The sequence below is a fragment of the Epinephelus fuscoguttatus genome, linkage group LG19, assembly GCF_011397635.1.
Source record: "Epinephelus fuscoguttatus linkage group LG19, E.fuscoguttatus.final_Chr_v1".
NCBI lineage: Eukaryota > Metazoa > Chordata > Actinopteri > Perciformes > Serranidae > Epinephelus > Epinephelus fuscoguttatus.
Window position 1 is genome coordinate 18,489,738 of NC_064770.1, and position 17,263 is coordinate 18,507,000.

A 17,263-nucleotide genomic window follows, 5' to 3' on the forward strand; every position below is an offset into this window, starting at 1 on the left:
GCAGGAGCTACTCACTGCTTGACCATAACCCAGTGATTATGTGTTGATTTGTAATGAGTTATTAGCCTACATGTTTTTTAATGAAAATACTTGTGCATTTACATAGTATGTTTCTGTGTATGTCTGTATTTATGTCCATATGCTGTGTACTGCATGCATGTACTATATGTGGGTTTGTGTATCTCTATGTAGATATGTAATCTGTCCTTTATGTACTGTATGTATGTATTTTGTTTCTGTTATTATGCTGTGTAATGTCTTGATGTATGGCATCTGTTACCACTACCTTGACAGCGCTGTGTTCTTGGGGAAGAATAAAGATGACTTTACTGGACTTTTCATCCTTGACTCTGGTCTTGTCTGATCAATCTGAAAGTGTATTCCTTTTTTTTAAAATTTTAATTTTCCTTGTTTTGCGTCATAGCAACAAATGAAGTGGCACAGGTAAATTTAGTCATCTGATATATATATTTTTTTTTTTCAGTCTTGTTTTGAAGCCTCATCTAAAGCCAAAAGTAATAGTATGAACCTGAGGTTTCTATAGCAACCTAAACACGGGCTGCTGCCACCATGTGAACTTATACTTGCACTGACGACCGTGTCTATTTATAACGTGAGAGATAACCTCAGATGCTTTGTTGGTCACTGATCAGTTGTGGTTTAGAAAGACTAATATTGTCCATTTTTCCTGAATGTGTTTTAATTAGTGCTGTCTCTGTATGTGTTATTGTTTTAGCATTAATTATGTTCTTAATGCAGTTCAATATAAAATCAGCTCCGGAAAGACCTTATTTATGTTCTTAATTAAAGAGTGATTCGAAATGTCAGTATCTCACCTTTTTCCTCATTTCCCATGCCAGCTCCCTGGTGCTACATCCTCCCCACTGAGTCTCAGCCGTACCCTGAGCGCTAGTCATTAGAGGCAGGCTGTTGATCTTTGTTATTCATTCAGACTGCCGCTGGTCTGCCTGCGCTCTCACTTTAATTGAGAATTTGCAAATGAGGCCGGCTAGATTTGGGCAGCTCCGTCCCCAGTTGTTGACCCGGTTGTACAGTGGGCTGTCAGAGCCGAGCTCTCAGAGCAGAGACCAGCACGTTGCAGGTGAACTTTTTAATTCAGTTGAGCAAATTATGGTTTTGCCTCCATGTGAGCTAGGTGTTAAGGCTGTGGGAGTGCAGGAGACACTGTCAGAGATGAGCTTGACCGGGCGTTATGGAGATACATTTAAATTTATATTATAATCTGCTTATTTTACTGTTCTTTTCCATCTCTGTTAACAGCAGTGGACTTCATATTTCACACTTGACTTCATTGTGTTTAAGATTGTGAGCTCGCTGCTGTGTCATTAATGGATTTGACCCCTCTGTGACACTGTACAGAGGCTCTCATTTTTTATTAATGCAGAATAACTCATCAAATTTACATGTGCATACAATTACAGTAATTAATGACAGGTATAACTTACATATAAAGAGCAAGACTGTTCTTATTCTATATTTTTCTTATTGCCAGTAACTGCATGAAAACACCAAAACAATGTGTTTGTTCCAACTGAAGGCATCTTTACCGAATCTTAGAAACCGATACTGCATCATTTTGTTTTTCTAAAGGTACAGTTAGATCCTAAAATTGCTGGGGATTGTTGTTTTTCGCAATCGTCAAACAGGAGTAAACAGTGTAGCTATTTTTCTGGGACTGTTTTCAGCCGTGAATTAGTGCACATTTGGTGCTCCTGTGCAGAGGCTCCCAACCTTATTTGTCCATTTGACCCCTTAAAATAAAGCAGTCTGCTCTACCTGTGACCCTTTATTACAGGTTTCAGATTAATTTCTAGGAGTCAGACAACACAGGCTGTTGGTTTGTCATAGGCCAAACCGGAACCAAACCCAAACATCATTTCTAAATATATAGCCATACCGTACCTGGCCCAAGAAGTTGGGTCCTGTCAGGCTTGGGTTGAGTATCCATTTGGGCTGTATACGACTCAGATTGGGTTGTTCAATACAAATATTCAACCATTTGTTCCTTTATTCTATATAGAATTTGAGAGTTTGAACAGAATTCAGCAGGATGTAAAGTGTGATAGTGACATTCACGTAGCATAGTAACCAACCTAACCAGCCTAATTTTGGATCGGACACTAGACATCAAACAAAAGGGACTGTATCAAGTTGCTGTGAGCTTTAAATTCACCACTACTATGCAGAGGGCAGAAGGTAACATGGCCCTAGAGCCTGGCAGGGCAGATCTGCCTCTTCCGCCAGGCAGCAGTCTATGTGTCCACAGCTGCCTGTACTGAAGAGCTGCGTGAAAGCAAAGGGCGCTCACTCTGCAGCAAAATTTGACAACCGAAATGTCCCCAGATGTACACTGCTCACTGACTGAAAAAGACTGCTTGACTTGAAGGAATCTTTGTCGACTCAGAGGTCTCCAACTGAATCTTTGACTTTCAAAGGGCAACCTTAGTATCCACACTGTGGCTGGGCCTGAGCTGGGATTTTTTACTTGTGGGTCAGCTCTATGCAGGGTGTACGCTGTAGCCTATGCACATAACCTATGCCATTGTGAGCATTTATACTTGTGTGGTAGTGTGTCAGTGTCACACCTCCAAAACACTAGTCAGCGGTGGAGTTTCTGTTAAGTGCTGTAAAGTTGAGCTAATTCAAAACACACCCAAAACAAACATTAAACATGACTCAATGGAGACAACTTCAAAACAAATTCACAAATCAGCTTCAGTATAACTCACAGCATTCACAGATAAAGCACTCCTTTGCTGGACACATTTTCCCCATAAATACAACATGCTAATGTTTTTAGTACAAGTCTATGGCATTTTACATTGTATAAATTAGCTTAGTGGGTAGCAGACTTTTCCTCTACTCATATGAAGCCAGGGGCAACAGCAACATTTAACAAAGACAACGTTACAAAATTCAGCTCCATTACAACTCACCAAGTTCACTGACAAAATTGCTATCTTATACTAAACATGTTTTCCAAACAAATATAACATGCTAACGTTATTAGCACAAGCCTGTGACATTGTATAAATTAGCCTAGCGACGAGTGGATATTTCCTCTGCTCATATGAAACCAGGATAAATCCCGAAGTATAAATCCCTGAAGGATAAATCACGCATAAGGCTTAAAATGCTATTCTTGTGTAGGCTTTAGTATCTTCACAAATTATTGTTTCTTTTGTGAATTTAAAGTACATAAAAGCTTTGTTTCCACTGAGGGAAATGGTTTCAGCTTACAATAATAGACAGGAAGTCTGCGTCGTCGCTATGTGTAGTTACATTTTTTGGGAGGTGCCGGTCAGGCTACGGCGTAGGGTACGATGTTGATTCGATGCAGAAGTACAAATCCCACATAAGTCAGCATTTACAGCAATAAATGGTGTGTATGTGTTTGACTTTAAGTACACTATAGTGCCCATGTTCGTTGTGTTGGAGGAAAATTCAGCAGAGTGGCTCGCTGATATATTTTTAATAGATTTTGGACAACAGTGGGAGCTCACAGAGGAATAAGATGTACCAGGCTTTGACTACACAGGCAGCACTTATTAGCAGCATGAGTTCATTGTTTTGGTCTTTTCATGGGATTGGATTCCTAAAAACATGCAGTTATGGACATACAATAGTAAACCCTGCAATACTAAATATGGAACAGTATGACCTACTACTGTCAGATGTATCAGGAATGATTTTCCTGCTATAGAATTTTGTCTGATGAATGGGAACATAAATCAGAGGTTCACTGTTCAAGCGTCTTTGAATACCTTGTATTCAGGCAACACGTAAGAGCGTTACGTTTGAGTTGCCCTTTGCTTGTTTTGAAATGCGTCAAATCCTCAGTCAGCTATTGACCGACACTGCGAGGAAGTATAAACTGTGAATCACCATCGCGAAGCACCCAGGAGGACCTAGTTTGAAAACAATTTCACACCAAGCGTCTGTTCTGTCTGTCAGTAGCTCTAGCCGGGAGTTCATACACAAGTTATTGAATGGAGAGATTCTAAGATCGTATCTCCACATTAGATCCTTTTCACCTGTAATGTTTTGCTGCTCAATCAAATGTGTAATTAGAGTAAAACAAACAAGTCTTGTGTGTCGTTTTGAGGAGGGGATCCTTGTCACAGAGATCCTCTGTTACGATAGGAGCTGCAGGCTGATATTTTGCACTGACAACCGTGATGAATCAGATTAAAGAATCTGCTTATTTTATTAAAATGCATACAGATGTCATATTGCCCTTCATGCTGCAACAGTGATGTCTGCAGTGTTAATTACCATGTGTGCACTGCTGTATTATATTTAAATAAGGGGTTGCTGTCACTTTCATACTCTCAATTAGTCACGTTTAAACTCATATTCTCACAGTAAAGTTCAGTATTTGTGTTTTTATTTATGTTTTCCTTCTGATTTATTCCACAGACAGGAAAACATAACTGAATGAATTCTGAAAATAAATGAGAATAAAATGACAGTAAAAAAAAAATGGACCTGTTTCCTAGCAACATCAAATCAGTTTGTTATTCCGGCGGTGTGTGTGTGCATGTGTGTGAGTGTGAGTGAGAGGAAAAAGGTTGAAAGATATCAGCATCATTTTTTTTAGATGTATCAGATCAAGATTGACTGGATTTGCATCATTTGGGCATTATGTCTGCTCATGAACACGTCGCCCCAAAGCTCAAAACAAAAGATCCCAGAATGTCTGGACAAATCCTCCAGCCGACTGACAGAAGATGGGACAGATTTCTGGATAAGAGGATGCCCTGGACGATTGAAGATGGATGTGGAGAGAATTGAGTGTCTCATAACACAAGTATTAAAAATCACATGAAGCTTATTTGTACTATGTGTGCAAATCAAAACTGTAAGCCCCCAAAAAAACAAAAACAAAAAAAAAAAACAAAGCCTCCCATCTCCTGTCAGCGGAACAGGCTTTGTTTGTGGAGTCGTTCACAGATTGAAGACTCGGCTTGTGGTTTCAAGCTTTCAAACAGTGAGTGAGAGGTTTCGGATCAGAATAATAACTCGGTTTTTGATCAGTAATTTGGCAAAATCAACAAAGACACAAGTGAAGCTGAAAAATAAAGGCCTGTCTTTGTTGCTGAATCCTTTTATTGCTACCAAATAAAAGAGTAGACTATACATATAGTAGAAATACAGGGAATCAAGTCATTTATTTTAGTTAAAGTATCCAGAAGTCACTGCAAGCTTATAATATCCTCCGGTGCCGTAGCATTGTTCCAACCTCTCATTGTTCCGACCGCTCATTAGTCCCACGTCCTGTTGTTTCAATATGTGATTATACTAGGCTATACTGTATTTGTGTACCATAGAGGATCAGCAACGCAATAAAAGTAGGCTACTGGTCGAGATACAAGTGCCATAGAGGGAGAGAATGAAACACCATAACCTCCTGTTATTAACTCTGGGGTTGGGGTTGTGTGGGGAGCTCTCCGCAGTGCTGAACGGCTCCCGGCGGGTATATTTCTGCCTTGATGGTGCGCCGCGACCGGCTCTGGGTCAGCTGGGAAAGGCTTGAGGTGGAGCAGGCTCACAGCTTATGGGTTTGCCACTTTCTTTTTCATTTTAACCCACACCATGATCTTTTCCTGACCCTAACCAAGTGGTTTTTGTGCCTAAACCTAACCAGACCTTAACCACAGGGCATCATGATGATTTAGGGACTTTGGAACAATGGGTTTAATATGGTCGGAACAATGGGATATCGGACCAATGGGCAGACCCCATATCCTCCTGAGACCCCGTGTCCTCATGAGGACCTTACATAATGGGTTTACTGGACCTTATACTTCACTCTTCTTAACTTAGACCTGTTGTCCTTGTTCGTGGACACTATTTTGTGCCATCTAGTGGTAGTAAGAGCTAGGGCTGTACCCAAATATTCGGATATTCGAATATTCGTTTCTATGGGTAGGTATTTGTTATGAAAATTTGGTATTCGATATTTGTTTTTTTATTTACTTTTTTTTTTTTTTTTTTAACATTTTTTTGGTGCTAAATGTAGTCTTTTTGTAATTGGTAAATGCAGGTTATCAATAAAAATCAAAACTTTTAAACTGCATTGTTAAAAATGTGAAAACATAGTATAGCCTACCAACGGAGCTTGTGCGCACGGCACGCTTGAGCGCATCCGTCTGAGGCTGTGGATCAATGCCAAGTTTTACCACTTCATCCCTATGCCCTCTAACTTGTAGCTGTTTTTTTGTTATCTTTTGAAGTTAATATGAATTATGGAACCGTTTTTGTCAGCGTTTGTTTCCCCCGTTTTGTACAATAAATTATTGTTTAAAGTTTCAACAAGTTTCTTTTTGAGTGCGGGACACAAGTGTGTTTTGAAAACAACCGCGGACTGTCACCTGCTCAACGCATCAGTACCTTCGGATGCCGTGACAGTAATAGCCAATAATGTCAAAATATCATTTACAGACCGATTTAACAGACGATCACTGCTGCCCGACCCGCAGGTCCATTTGTGGGACCCGCGGGTTACGGATCGACCCACGCGTCACTACTCAGCTCAGTCTATAAATGCTCTACAGTGCACGGCACTGCTGATTAACCATTTTATTGCAGCACAGAGTGTCTGCCAGCAACCAATTACTTGCAGAGGCTTCCTACAACTTGTTTCAACGGTTCCGATTTAATCAGAAGACAAATTAAACAGGATGACTAGCCAATGTGAAAATCAAAAGAAAGCATAGAATAATGTACTGAAGGAGACTGTTGTGCCATCATTTTTTTGTGGTTTGCAAAATTCCTCAATACGATTAGGTCCGAAAAAACCCCGGAGTCTGTTGTGGGTTTGATCCCTGACCGCTATAAAAATGGAACCCATTGCCTCCCTGCTTGGCACTCCGCATCAGGGGTTGGAATTGGGGGGTTAGATCACCACATGATTCCCGAGCGCTGCTGCTCACCGCTCCCTCAGTGGATGGGTCAAATGCAGAGAACTAATTTCACCCTGGACAGGTCTTCAGACTATCACAGACACATAGACATGGGAAGAACATGCAAACTCCGCCCAGAAGGGCTCGCTCCTTTTGTAACTGCTCCTGGTTTTATAAATCTATGCAAACTTTTCAGACGAAAATCCGTGCTTGGTGTGAAACGGCTTGAACTGAGACTCAGACTTTAGTTTATTTAAAATATCTGTTCACTTTACAGACAGTAAAAAACAGCAGAAAAGAAGACACACTATATTACATGTAAAAAAATACACACACTGCCACACGCATACATCCACAGGTAATAATGTCAATAAGGCAACAGGTTGAGGTTAGCAATGTTCAAAAAACAGACATCATACAGTATAACTGTAGTTATATTGGGGTATTCTGTATTATTCTTCATTATTCAGGATCCCCATCAGTTGTCACAGCAGTAGTAGTCACTTTTCCTGGGGTCCACACAGGGGTATCTACTCTACTTGTCAATAAGTTGAAAAATTAACAGTGGTTTGGGTTCCCTGCTGATAAAAGGAGTGCTCATAGTGAACCAGAAAAAGATGCGTTTTCAGCCTGGATTTGAAAGCATCAACAGAGCTTGCCTCTCGAATGTGCAATGAGAGATTATTCCAGGGAAGTGGAGCTTGCAGGGCAAAGGCTCAACCACCAGAAGAGTTCTTATTAAATCAAGGAATGGTTAAGTAACCAGCATCAAGGGAACGTAAAGGGCGTGATGAAGTATGTGGGGAAATCTGTCTGAGGGAGCCAGACCATTTAAAGCCTATAGGTAAAAAGGGGGGGGTTTGAAATCAGGTCTTGCGTGAACCAGTGGTCAATGCAGAGACATCAGTACAGATGTTATATGATCCAGCTTCTAAGATCTTTTGAGCCAATTAAAGACCTTTTGTTGCTGCAGAAGTACATTACAGTCATCAATTCAGGATGTTTAAAAGACAATGATACAGAAATAACTGGTAGCTGCAGCCCTGTGATATATTTTTTATTCAGAGGGGGCCCTTTATGAAGAATATAGTGTATTTTATAGTGTAGCATTGATAACAGGCTTCAACCGTTTTAAGTGAAGAAGTCCAGCTTTCAAGTTTTACTGTGCCAGAGAAAACCTGACCAACTCTCTCAGCATGGCTGCCATTAGCTCTCATCAATACCTCAGGGGTTTGCCATCCGCTCCCCCACCATGGCGAGAGTCAGTGGGTGCTGGGATGGGCTGCCACACGCCTGCTGTGATGTTATGACGCTAATAAAGGAGCGTGACAGGGCCTCTGTAGATGGCTCCTCTTTATAGGCGGTTGGCTGAGAGGCGAGGAAGGAGACAGAAGCTGGGAGGTGTGGGAGCTGTGGGGGTGAGGTGCTACAGGCAGGCGGCGTGGCTGATCCCGACGGTTCTGCTACAGCTCACATCAGAGCTGCCGCCTGCCCAGTTGATCTCCATACAGGCTGGGAGGAAGCCACCCGGTGTGAGATTTGGGAGGGGTGAGGGTGGTGGTGTGGGGGGGATTCCCAAGGTGTTCAGCCAGCTATTCCCTCCCAGAATGTGCCTGTGTCACCATGACAACTGGGGCCAGCAGGAGTCCGGGGATTCACTCACACCTGGAGGAAACAGAAAACATCATTTGCATTTTGCACACAGCCCTGCTCATCATAGTAGATTAACATGGTTTATGCAGAGTGCAGACATGTTGGATGGCTGACAGCTCTGGTCCAGACCTGCTTTGCTTTTTAGTGCATGAGATAAGACGGTGTTTGATTGCTAATAAGGAGCTGAACTGCAGGCGATGGAGTCCAGTAGTTCAACATAAAAAGGAAACAGATCATCATTATGGACAGACGCTTCTTCAAGTGTCTGTAAACAAGATGCAGCGTGATCCCACTGATGTCACTGAATCCCACTTTGTTTTTCATCACGATCCAGAAGTATTCTGATGACACGATGTATCTGTTTGCCATAATACAACATGCATTTCACCACATTTTTTTTCTTCTTAATTAACATATTTTCCAAGTATTCCATCTTTATTTTTAGACTGTCAATCTGCTTCCTCTCCTTGGCAGGGTTTCTGAGGAGAGTGTGGAGTTCTTTGAGCGCGTGAATGCCATTCTTCAGAAACAGGGGAACATGCTGCGGGCTGCGCAGGCTGAGGTAACCTCCTCCTAATTTCTACCTTCTCCATCTGTTACACCCTTAAAGCACGTGCGTGTGGCGCGTAGGCCTCAGCGCTGTCACTCAGGGCAGTATGACGCGTATTGACAGAAGGGCTGGGTTAGGTTTGGTGCTCAGAAGACTGAAAGCTCAGCTGTGACAAGCTGCTGTCGATGGCTGTGTTCAGCTCCTCTTACTGCCAATGCTAATAAGGCAGTGGTGTTGTATGAACATCTTTGCCGAAGTGAAGTCTTCATTTCCAAACTGCTGTAAGGCAGGAGGGAAAAAAAAAGACTCAACACGTAAGAAACAGCTACACTTCATGTCATAATTGGGAAGACATAGTTTCCTCGAAGAGGCTCAACGTTGGCCTGTTTTTCTTATTGTGGATGTCTACATTTGGAGTGAGTCCTCAGATTGTCCTGTTACAATTGCTGCCCCTCTGCCACTGGCCCCCTTCTGGCAAAAATCTATGGCCAATAATACTGTCTCAAAGAGACTGTGACACACTCATCTATTCAGCTAGCATGAATGTTTTCATGTTGTGTAAAATTAGACAACTGAATGCATCAATTGACCTTTTGCTAAGCCCCACCCCTTTGTGATGGTCCATCCATCTGTTGGAGTAAGCATGGAGCCTTCACTGTAACTAACTGCACTCCCTGAAGAAATATCATCATATTTTTGGAAAACTGAAACAGTGATTCCAGAGAGAAGCAGACAGAGGGGTCTGCAGTCTGTGTTTGAAGGATATATCCAGGATGTCAAACTGACTCAGCAGCAACAACAGGTTAAAAAGACAAAGATAGTTAGAAGCTAAAGCCGAACTATAGGCTACAGATCACAGTGTAAAAGTGAACCACCACATCACTGCTGATCGCCACAGAAGACATGAATGTAAAGGGAAACTTTGCTGATGTTGAACCAGCTCTGTGGCATCACTGTGTGTGCAGATGAACAGTGTTTGGCTTCGCCCCCGTGCCGCTGCCAGCACCCGGACCTCAGCCGCCAGATGGGCAGGGATCTCTGAGGGAAGTCAAACAATGTTCATCTGCGCACAATGTGATGACACAGAGCTGGCTGAATATCAGCAAAGTTTCCCTGCTTCCCTTCACTGGTTCCTGTACAGCAGGGTCGGCCTTTTTTTCACTATTAAAATCATTAAAAAGCAAAAGCAGCATGTGTATACATTCAGTAGGCTATATCTTCAGTAGCTAGCTAGCTAACCCTACACTTTTCAGGGTCTGCTTTTGGTTTTGGAACAGGGAAGAAACGTATATATCTTTTTCCAACCTCTCCAGGTAACGAGTATCATTAACACACAACGTGCCCCAGGCACAACATTTAGCTCCAAATCCACAAAGCCAGCCTGAAAATGAAGGAACTCTGAAACGACTGCATTAGAGTCAATGGAGCACAGCTGTGTTGTTGTCAGACCTTAGTCTGAGCCAGCCCGATGCTACGTTATGATTGGCCAGTCTGCATCTAGGGGCGGGACTTAGCGAAGGGTCAATTGGTACCAACCATGTTGACATAGCTCGCCAAGGGGGGGGCTAAATATTGTTCCAAAATTAAGCTAAATTTTGGCCAAGGAAAAGCTGATGTTGCCATTTTCACAGGGGTCTCTTGTACTCTCACCTTTATGAAAATGGGTTTTATTGAAACCCACAAGTCTCTCATAAACTTGAAAAGAAAGAAAGAAAGAAAGAAAGAAAGAAAGAAAGAAAAAGAAAAATCCAATATTTTACAAAAAGCAAAGATTAGGAAGAAGTCCAAAAAATGCCTACAAAGTTGTTATTTTACACCCCCAGATTTATCTTCTGAACTTTTGGAAGGGGCCTGACCTTAAATAAGGAACCACTGGACTAAACTACTTCCAAGAGATAATAAAATAAGGCAGGTTTTGTTAAAGATGAACTTTTCCTGACCCCTCACAGTGCCAGAGAGGGGCCTGCACAGTCCCGCCGCCCCAAGAGCACGTGGACCAGGCTTTCATCCCCGACAGAATCAGAAGGACAGAGGTGCGTCAGCTCAGCGTTTCTGTTTTCATCAGATTTTCAGCGGGGATTACATTTTAAAAGTCACGATAACAGAACCCCTTCCCTGCCTTTGATGCGCAGCGGAGCAGAAACCATGAAGGAACACGAGCTTTTATTTTTGAAGGGTTGTTATTAAGTGGAGTGTGTTTTCATGTAGCTGGACCTGCTTTATGAGGAAGCTGTGTACACTGTGGTCAACCGTGTGGGAGTGCCATCATCCGAACATGTGAAAAGTGACGAAGAGCTGTTTGCTTACTTGCTAAAGGTACCTGTCCATCAACCCAACCATGCACTCACTCATTCATCCATCCATCTATCTATTTTCTGAGCTCTATTAAATGTGTGTTAGTAACACTGCTGCACGCCTCATAGAGAGTGTTATTTGTTGTGAGCAGGCAGTAAGAATCTGAGCAGATGCTCTTGGCTCAAACCTGATTAAACATCAAAGCCCAGTCACGCTGTGTACTGATATTCAGCTGTGATATTACATCCATTCAGATGAAATCATGTCAAGGATTGTAGTGTCTTTCATGTCAGGAGTGGGTGTATTTTTTTTTCACCTTGTGTTATGTTCCCAGCTGGTCAGGTGCTGTTTTATAAAAGAATTTCAGCGGTGTTATAATGAACAGTGGTGCATTTTGAATTGTGAAAAAGAACCTGGGTGTTTCGAGAATGTTTAGACAGGTTTCTGCCGCATAAAGAAAGCTGTTTTGTCTGACCATCTCTTCAAGGTGTTTGATATGGGCGAGGAGGAGCATGATATCATTCTACAGAAAGTTCAAGAATCCAAGGTGAGACTCTTTGTGTGTAAGTCACTTTCCTTTCAGATGTTGCCATAACAACATCTGTCAGATATACTACAGCAGTGGGAGCTGACACCAGATGTCTGTACATAAAAGGTAACATTTATACTAGTCGTTAAATTTCCGTTCTGTGCTGATATTATCCCACTTTTGACTGTATATCACATATTATTGAGAAGTTTTTATTATAAGATGAAGTACGTGTGATGTAAAATAGGTCATATTTTGTTTCCAGTAGATTCCCCCAAATTGTAAAACTGAGCGGAGACTTTATGACAATGGTGCTGCCAATGGGTGGCCGGCTACCCTTTCAAAACATCCTAGCACTGACCATTCAGTGACGTTTACTAATCTGTGGTGCTTCAAACTCATACTGCATTTAGGCAATATTACACAAGACGGTGTGCTTTAACGTAATTTGTGGCATGATAGTGATGCTGTCAGTGCCACAGATGACGTTAAAGCACACCCTCAAGATAAAATAAAAATACATGTCAAAATGTGTCATGTTGAGGGGCAATTAGCACTCAAAGTAAAGAAAAAACATTTCACGACTGTTGTTTCTGTTTCCATTGAAATACATAGGGTCTGACTAACTGGAAAAGAATCAGTCATGTCAGTAGACTACTATATGTTATGAAACCTAGTTTACTACTTCAGCAAATAGATCAACCTTAGTAACGACCTAGCAAGAGACCTGTTTTCTAGTCCCTGTTGAGTCCGCCAATCAAAATGAGCTGAATGCTTTCTAGAGAGCATTGGATTTCCCAAACTAAATAAATACCCCATGTATAAACAGCTAAGTCTTGTTACGACTAAAGCCCCTTTTACACTGCCAGATTTTTGCGAATGTTGGGCCGTTTTGCCGGCAAAGTGCGAGCGTTTGGACACACAGAGCCGGATTGGCGAGTTGATCCGAGGTGCCCAATTTTCCGCCCCGCAGGGTAGTCATATTGGCGGAAACCTTTTTAGTTTAAAAAGACCGAGGCGGCCTTCCGCAACGGGAGGGGCTGTTGATGACTTGTGGGAGGAGCTGTTGATGATGCTGCACATGCGAAAACAGCTGATATCAAGAATTAGCGAGCAGCTAGTAGCAAGAGGGAAACACAAACCTGACAGACACTGTAAAGATGAGCAACTGGGGAGACAAAGAATTGCGCGCCCTCCTTGTCCTCGCAAACGAAGAGGCCGTTAACCGTCAGATGACGGGGACTGCGAAGGACTGGCCGATTTACGAGAGAATCGCAGAAGGACTGACCAACCGGGGCTTCCCTCCCACGTCACTGTTTACGTCACAAGCTGAGCTACGTATATACGTATAAACGTAGTAAAAAGTAGGCAGGCGGCATTTTGCCACACTCCCCGATTTTATTTTTATACTGCCAGTGCTGAAAGAAGACTGATTGGGCTTTCCTGCAAATTTGCACGATTCCTGTCTAAAAAGGGCTAAAGATATCTACTGAAAAAAGGTTTTTTTTTCCCATGAATAGATTTAGCTCCTACATCCACAAACTTTGTTTATTTAACCTTTATTTAACCAGTAAGTCCCATTGAGATTAAAAATTTCTTTTATAAGAGAGACCTGGCCGAGGTAGCAGCCAGTCAAAACACATTTAAAATGCAACAAATACAACATATAATACAAATTTCCACAAAAACAACAACAACTATTCCAACATAGTGGCCTCACTAAAAAAAAAACAAGCACATGTCTTTGTCATTCTTTGTAGTGCCCTTAAATTCGTCAATGGATATGTGTTTCTAATGTTAGATATTTTTGAAGATTGTTCTATGTCCAAGGTGCAGAGTAAGAGAAAACCATTTCCCCAGATCTGTTAAAACCCAGGGTACATTATAAAGCAGCCATTTGGAGGAGCGTAGCTGTTAACTACCAGAGCTGACACAAGTGCTAAAACATGCAAATCCTCTGTTAAAGTTTTTACTAAAACATTAAACGCATAATAGCAGTGGTGACAAAGGCATCAATAAATCCCCAGTTGTGCAGCCACAGGTTGTGTTTTAGTACATTGCCTTATATTTTCATGCTCATATATTGTGAGCAGTGCAGTAGTAATAAGGTGAAAGCATAGCCTGGAGAGAAGCAGTTGGCCTCAAAGAGTTGAAAGATGTAAGACCTGTAACACTGAAAGCCACTTTGTTATAGTAGGAATTTGTGTCTTTTACTTTACTGCAAAGGACCTTTGAAATATTTCTGTTAAGATCTGTGATCCATAATACGACTGAGTGCTGAAAATGTAGTGACCAGAGTGAAAATATTTTGCCATTCAAATAATCTCCATTTTTTTCCTGTGGTGGAGCATTGAGTTTTTCTACCTTGCAACTTATGAAGCCAGTATATAGAATAAAACATATAGGATGTGATGACTCACATTCTCACTCTGTAATGCACGCTGATGTTTGTTTAAATGGGGATCCAGGAGAGTCGTGTTAAAGAAAACACTGTAATGTACTCAGTGCATGTCTTTGATTTGTCACATTTTACAGTTTCTTGCTGGATAGACAGAAAATTTCTTTTTTGTTTCGCAGCGAGCCAGCTTTTCCTTGAGAGTTTCTGTCATGAAAGCAAAGAGTCTGATGGCCAAGGACGCAAATGGTGAGATATGTCAACTATTAAATTACCCTAAATTTTGTCCACTGGAAAACAGAAAAGTTCTGTGAAATATGACTTGCAGGTTTGACCAGCAATGCTGATGCAATGCATGATGGGTATGATCCTGTCCAACCTGCTTGTGACTTTTTGTGGTGTTAACATGGTAATTGCTGTTGGGTTTGTGAAAACTATCACTGCTCAGAGGCTGAATATATTACAGGATCTTCATAGGCAAATGTTAAGCCCCATGTCCTAATTGACCTCTCACAAAACCCCGCCCCTTTGTGATGGTCCATCCATCTGTCAGAGTAAGCATGGAGCCCTCACTGTAACTAACTGCACTCCCTGAAGAAATATTATCATATTTTTGGAAAACTGAAACAGTGATTCCAGAGAGAAGCAGACAGAGGGGTCTGCAGTCTGTGTTTTAAGGATATATCCAGGATGTCAAACTGACTCAGCAGCAACAACAGGTTAAAAAGACAAAGATAGTTAGAAGCTAAAGCCGAACTATAGGCTACAGATCACAGTGTAAAAGTGAACCACCACTCACTGCTGATCGCCACAGAAGACATGAATATAAAGGGAAACTTTGCTGATGTTGAACCAGCTCTGTGGCATCACTGTGTGTGCAGATGAACGGTGTTTGGCTTCACCCCCGTGCCGTTGCCAGCACCCGGACCTCTGTCGCCGGACTGTCTGGGATCTCCTGGGGAAGTCAAACACTGTTCTTCTACGCACACTGTGATGACACAGAGCTGGCTGAATATCAGCAAAGTTTCCCTGCTTCCCTTCACTGGTTCCTGTACAGCAGGGTCGGTCTTTGTTTCACTGTTATAACCATTAAAAAGCAAAAGCAGCATGTGTATACATTCAGTAGGCTATATCTTCAGTAGCTAGCTAGCTAACCCTACACTCTTCAGGGTCTGCTTTTGGTTTTGGAACAGGGAAGAAACGTATATCTTTTTCCAGCCTCTCCAGGGAACGAGTATCATTAATACACAACGTGCCCCAGGCACAACATTTAGCTCCAAATCCACAAAACCAGCCTGAAAATGAAGGAAATCTGAAACAATTGCATTAGAGTCAATGGAGCACAGCTGTGTTGTTGTCGGACCCTGGTCTGAGCCAGCCTTATGCTCTGTTATAATTGGCTAATCTGCACCTGGGGGCGGGACTTAGCGAAGGATCAATTGAGTCTTACATCCATCATTAATGTGTGTATTCGTACCTTTAATAATGTGAGGGTTTTGGTATTTGGATAGTATGTCTTTATTATGAGATGGAAAGAAGGTTGGGGGGTGCATGTTACTTACATGGCATTTCTATGAAAATATTACAAACATATAATACACAATATGCAACATGTGTCAGCCAAAAAAGATTATAGGACTTTCTTTTTGTCCAACATGGCTGCAGGTTTATGGAACTTCCCCTGACCACAGTCCACTTTCCACATGAGGTGGTATTAATCTCAAACAAGCCCGTTATCAAACAGACACACTCATTACACTGACGGGCACTTTACCAAAACACAATACTGACTTTAATTACAAATGAGCCCAAAGGCTTCCCCTCTTCTCGCTGTCATAACAGCATCATTAGGGTGATATTAACAGTTTGTGCAATAACCTTTTCTATGTGTCATCCCCGGCCTGCCAGGTTACAGCGACCCCTACTGCATGCTGGGAATCCTGCTGGGCCAGAGCCCGCGGGAGATGGAGGAGAAGAAGGAGAGAAAGTTCAGCTTCAGGAAGAGAAGGGAGAAGCTGGAGAAACGCTCCAGCACCAAGGAGGTGCTACCTGCCAGGTGTATCCAGGTGACCGAAGTCAAACCGGAGACTCTCAACCCGGTGTGGGACGAGCACTTTGTGTTGTGAGTACAGCAGTTTAACCTCCAGCAGAACATGGTGATATGTGTGACATGCACGATTCACAGTTTCATTTGTTTCACACTGAAGTCCAAAGCTGTGAGTTACAGTATGTGACCAGTGCAGCAGAGTGTCATCTCTGTGAGGACTGATGTGTCAGTGTTTACTCATGGAGATTAATGACTTCCCTGGTTTTTGGTTGTTGTTTCTTCACAGTGAAGTAGATGATGTCCACAATGACCTCTTACATCTGGACATATGGTAAGAATAGCACGCAGCAACACCTTAAATATCAACATAAAGGACCAATGAAGTTTTTTTAATGATTATCATGAGATTAGATTAGGTGTAATTTGCTTTGTGTCCGATTGTTTTTTGTGTTTCTTGCATCACAGATAACAAAAGAAATAGATTCAGTATAGTATACTATACTATATAAACAGAAAGACTGATCCAACAAATGTCTTTAGGTTTGGTACTCTCTCATTTTAAAATCACTTGACAAAAACAATTTAAATCAATGATTTATTTTTCAAAATCTTAACAAACTGCTTATTTTTCAACATTGTTATGCCTCAGCACCAGCGACGGCCATTGGTTGTCTGCCTGTACATCCGTCCCATTCTTGTAAACGTAATATCTCAAGAAGGTCCTAGGGGAATTTCTTCAAATTTGGCACAGATGTCCACTTTGACTTAGAAATGAACTGATTAGATTTAGGTGGTCAAAGATTAAGGTCACTGTGACCTCACAAAACATGTTTTTGGCCATAACTCAAGGATTCATACACCAATTGTG

General features: G+C 41.9%; 1 protein-coding gene across 1 annotated transcript in view; it reads left to right on the forward strand.

The window, feature by feature from the left end:
* Positions 1-17,263, forward strand: part of baiap3 (BAI1 associated protein 3) — a 57,007-nt gene that overhangs the window by 18,204 nt on the left and 21,540 nt on the right. The window contains exons 3-9 of the mRNA XM_049560567.1: positions 9,054-9,141; positions 11,079-11,162; positions 11,338-11,445; positions 11,912-11,971; positions 14,531-14,597; positions 16,257-16,470; positions 16,682-16,726. Of these exons, the coding sequence (XP_049416524.1) occupies positions 9,054-9,141; positions 11,079-11,162; positions 11,338-11,445; positions 11,912-11,971; positions 14,531-14,597; positions 16,257-16,470; positions 16,682-16,726 (666 nt within the window). The remainder of the gene's footprint in view (positions 1-9,053; positions 9,142-11,078; positions 11,163-11,337; positions 11,446-11,911; positions 11,972-14,530; positions 14,598-16,256; positions 16,471-16,681; positions 16,727-17,263) is intronic.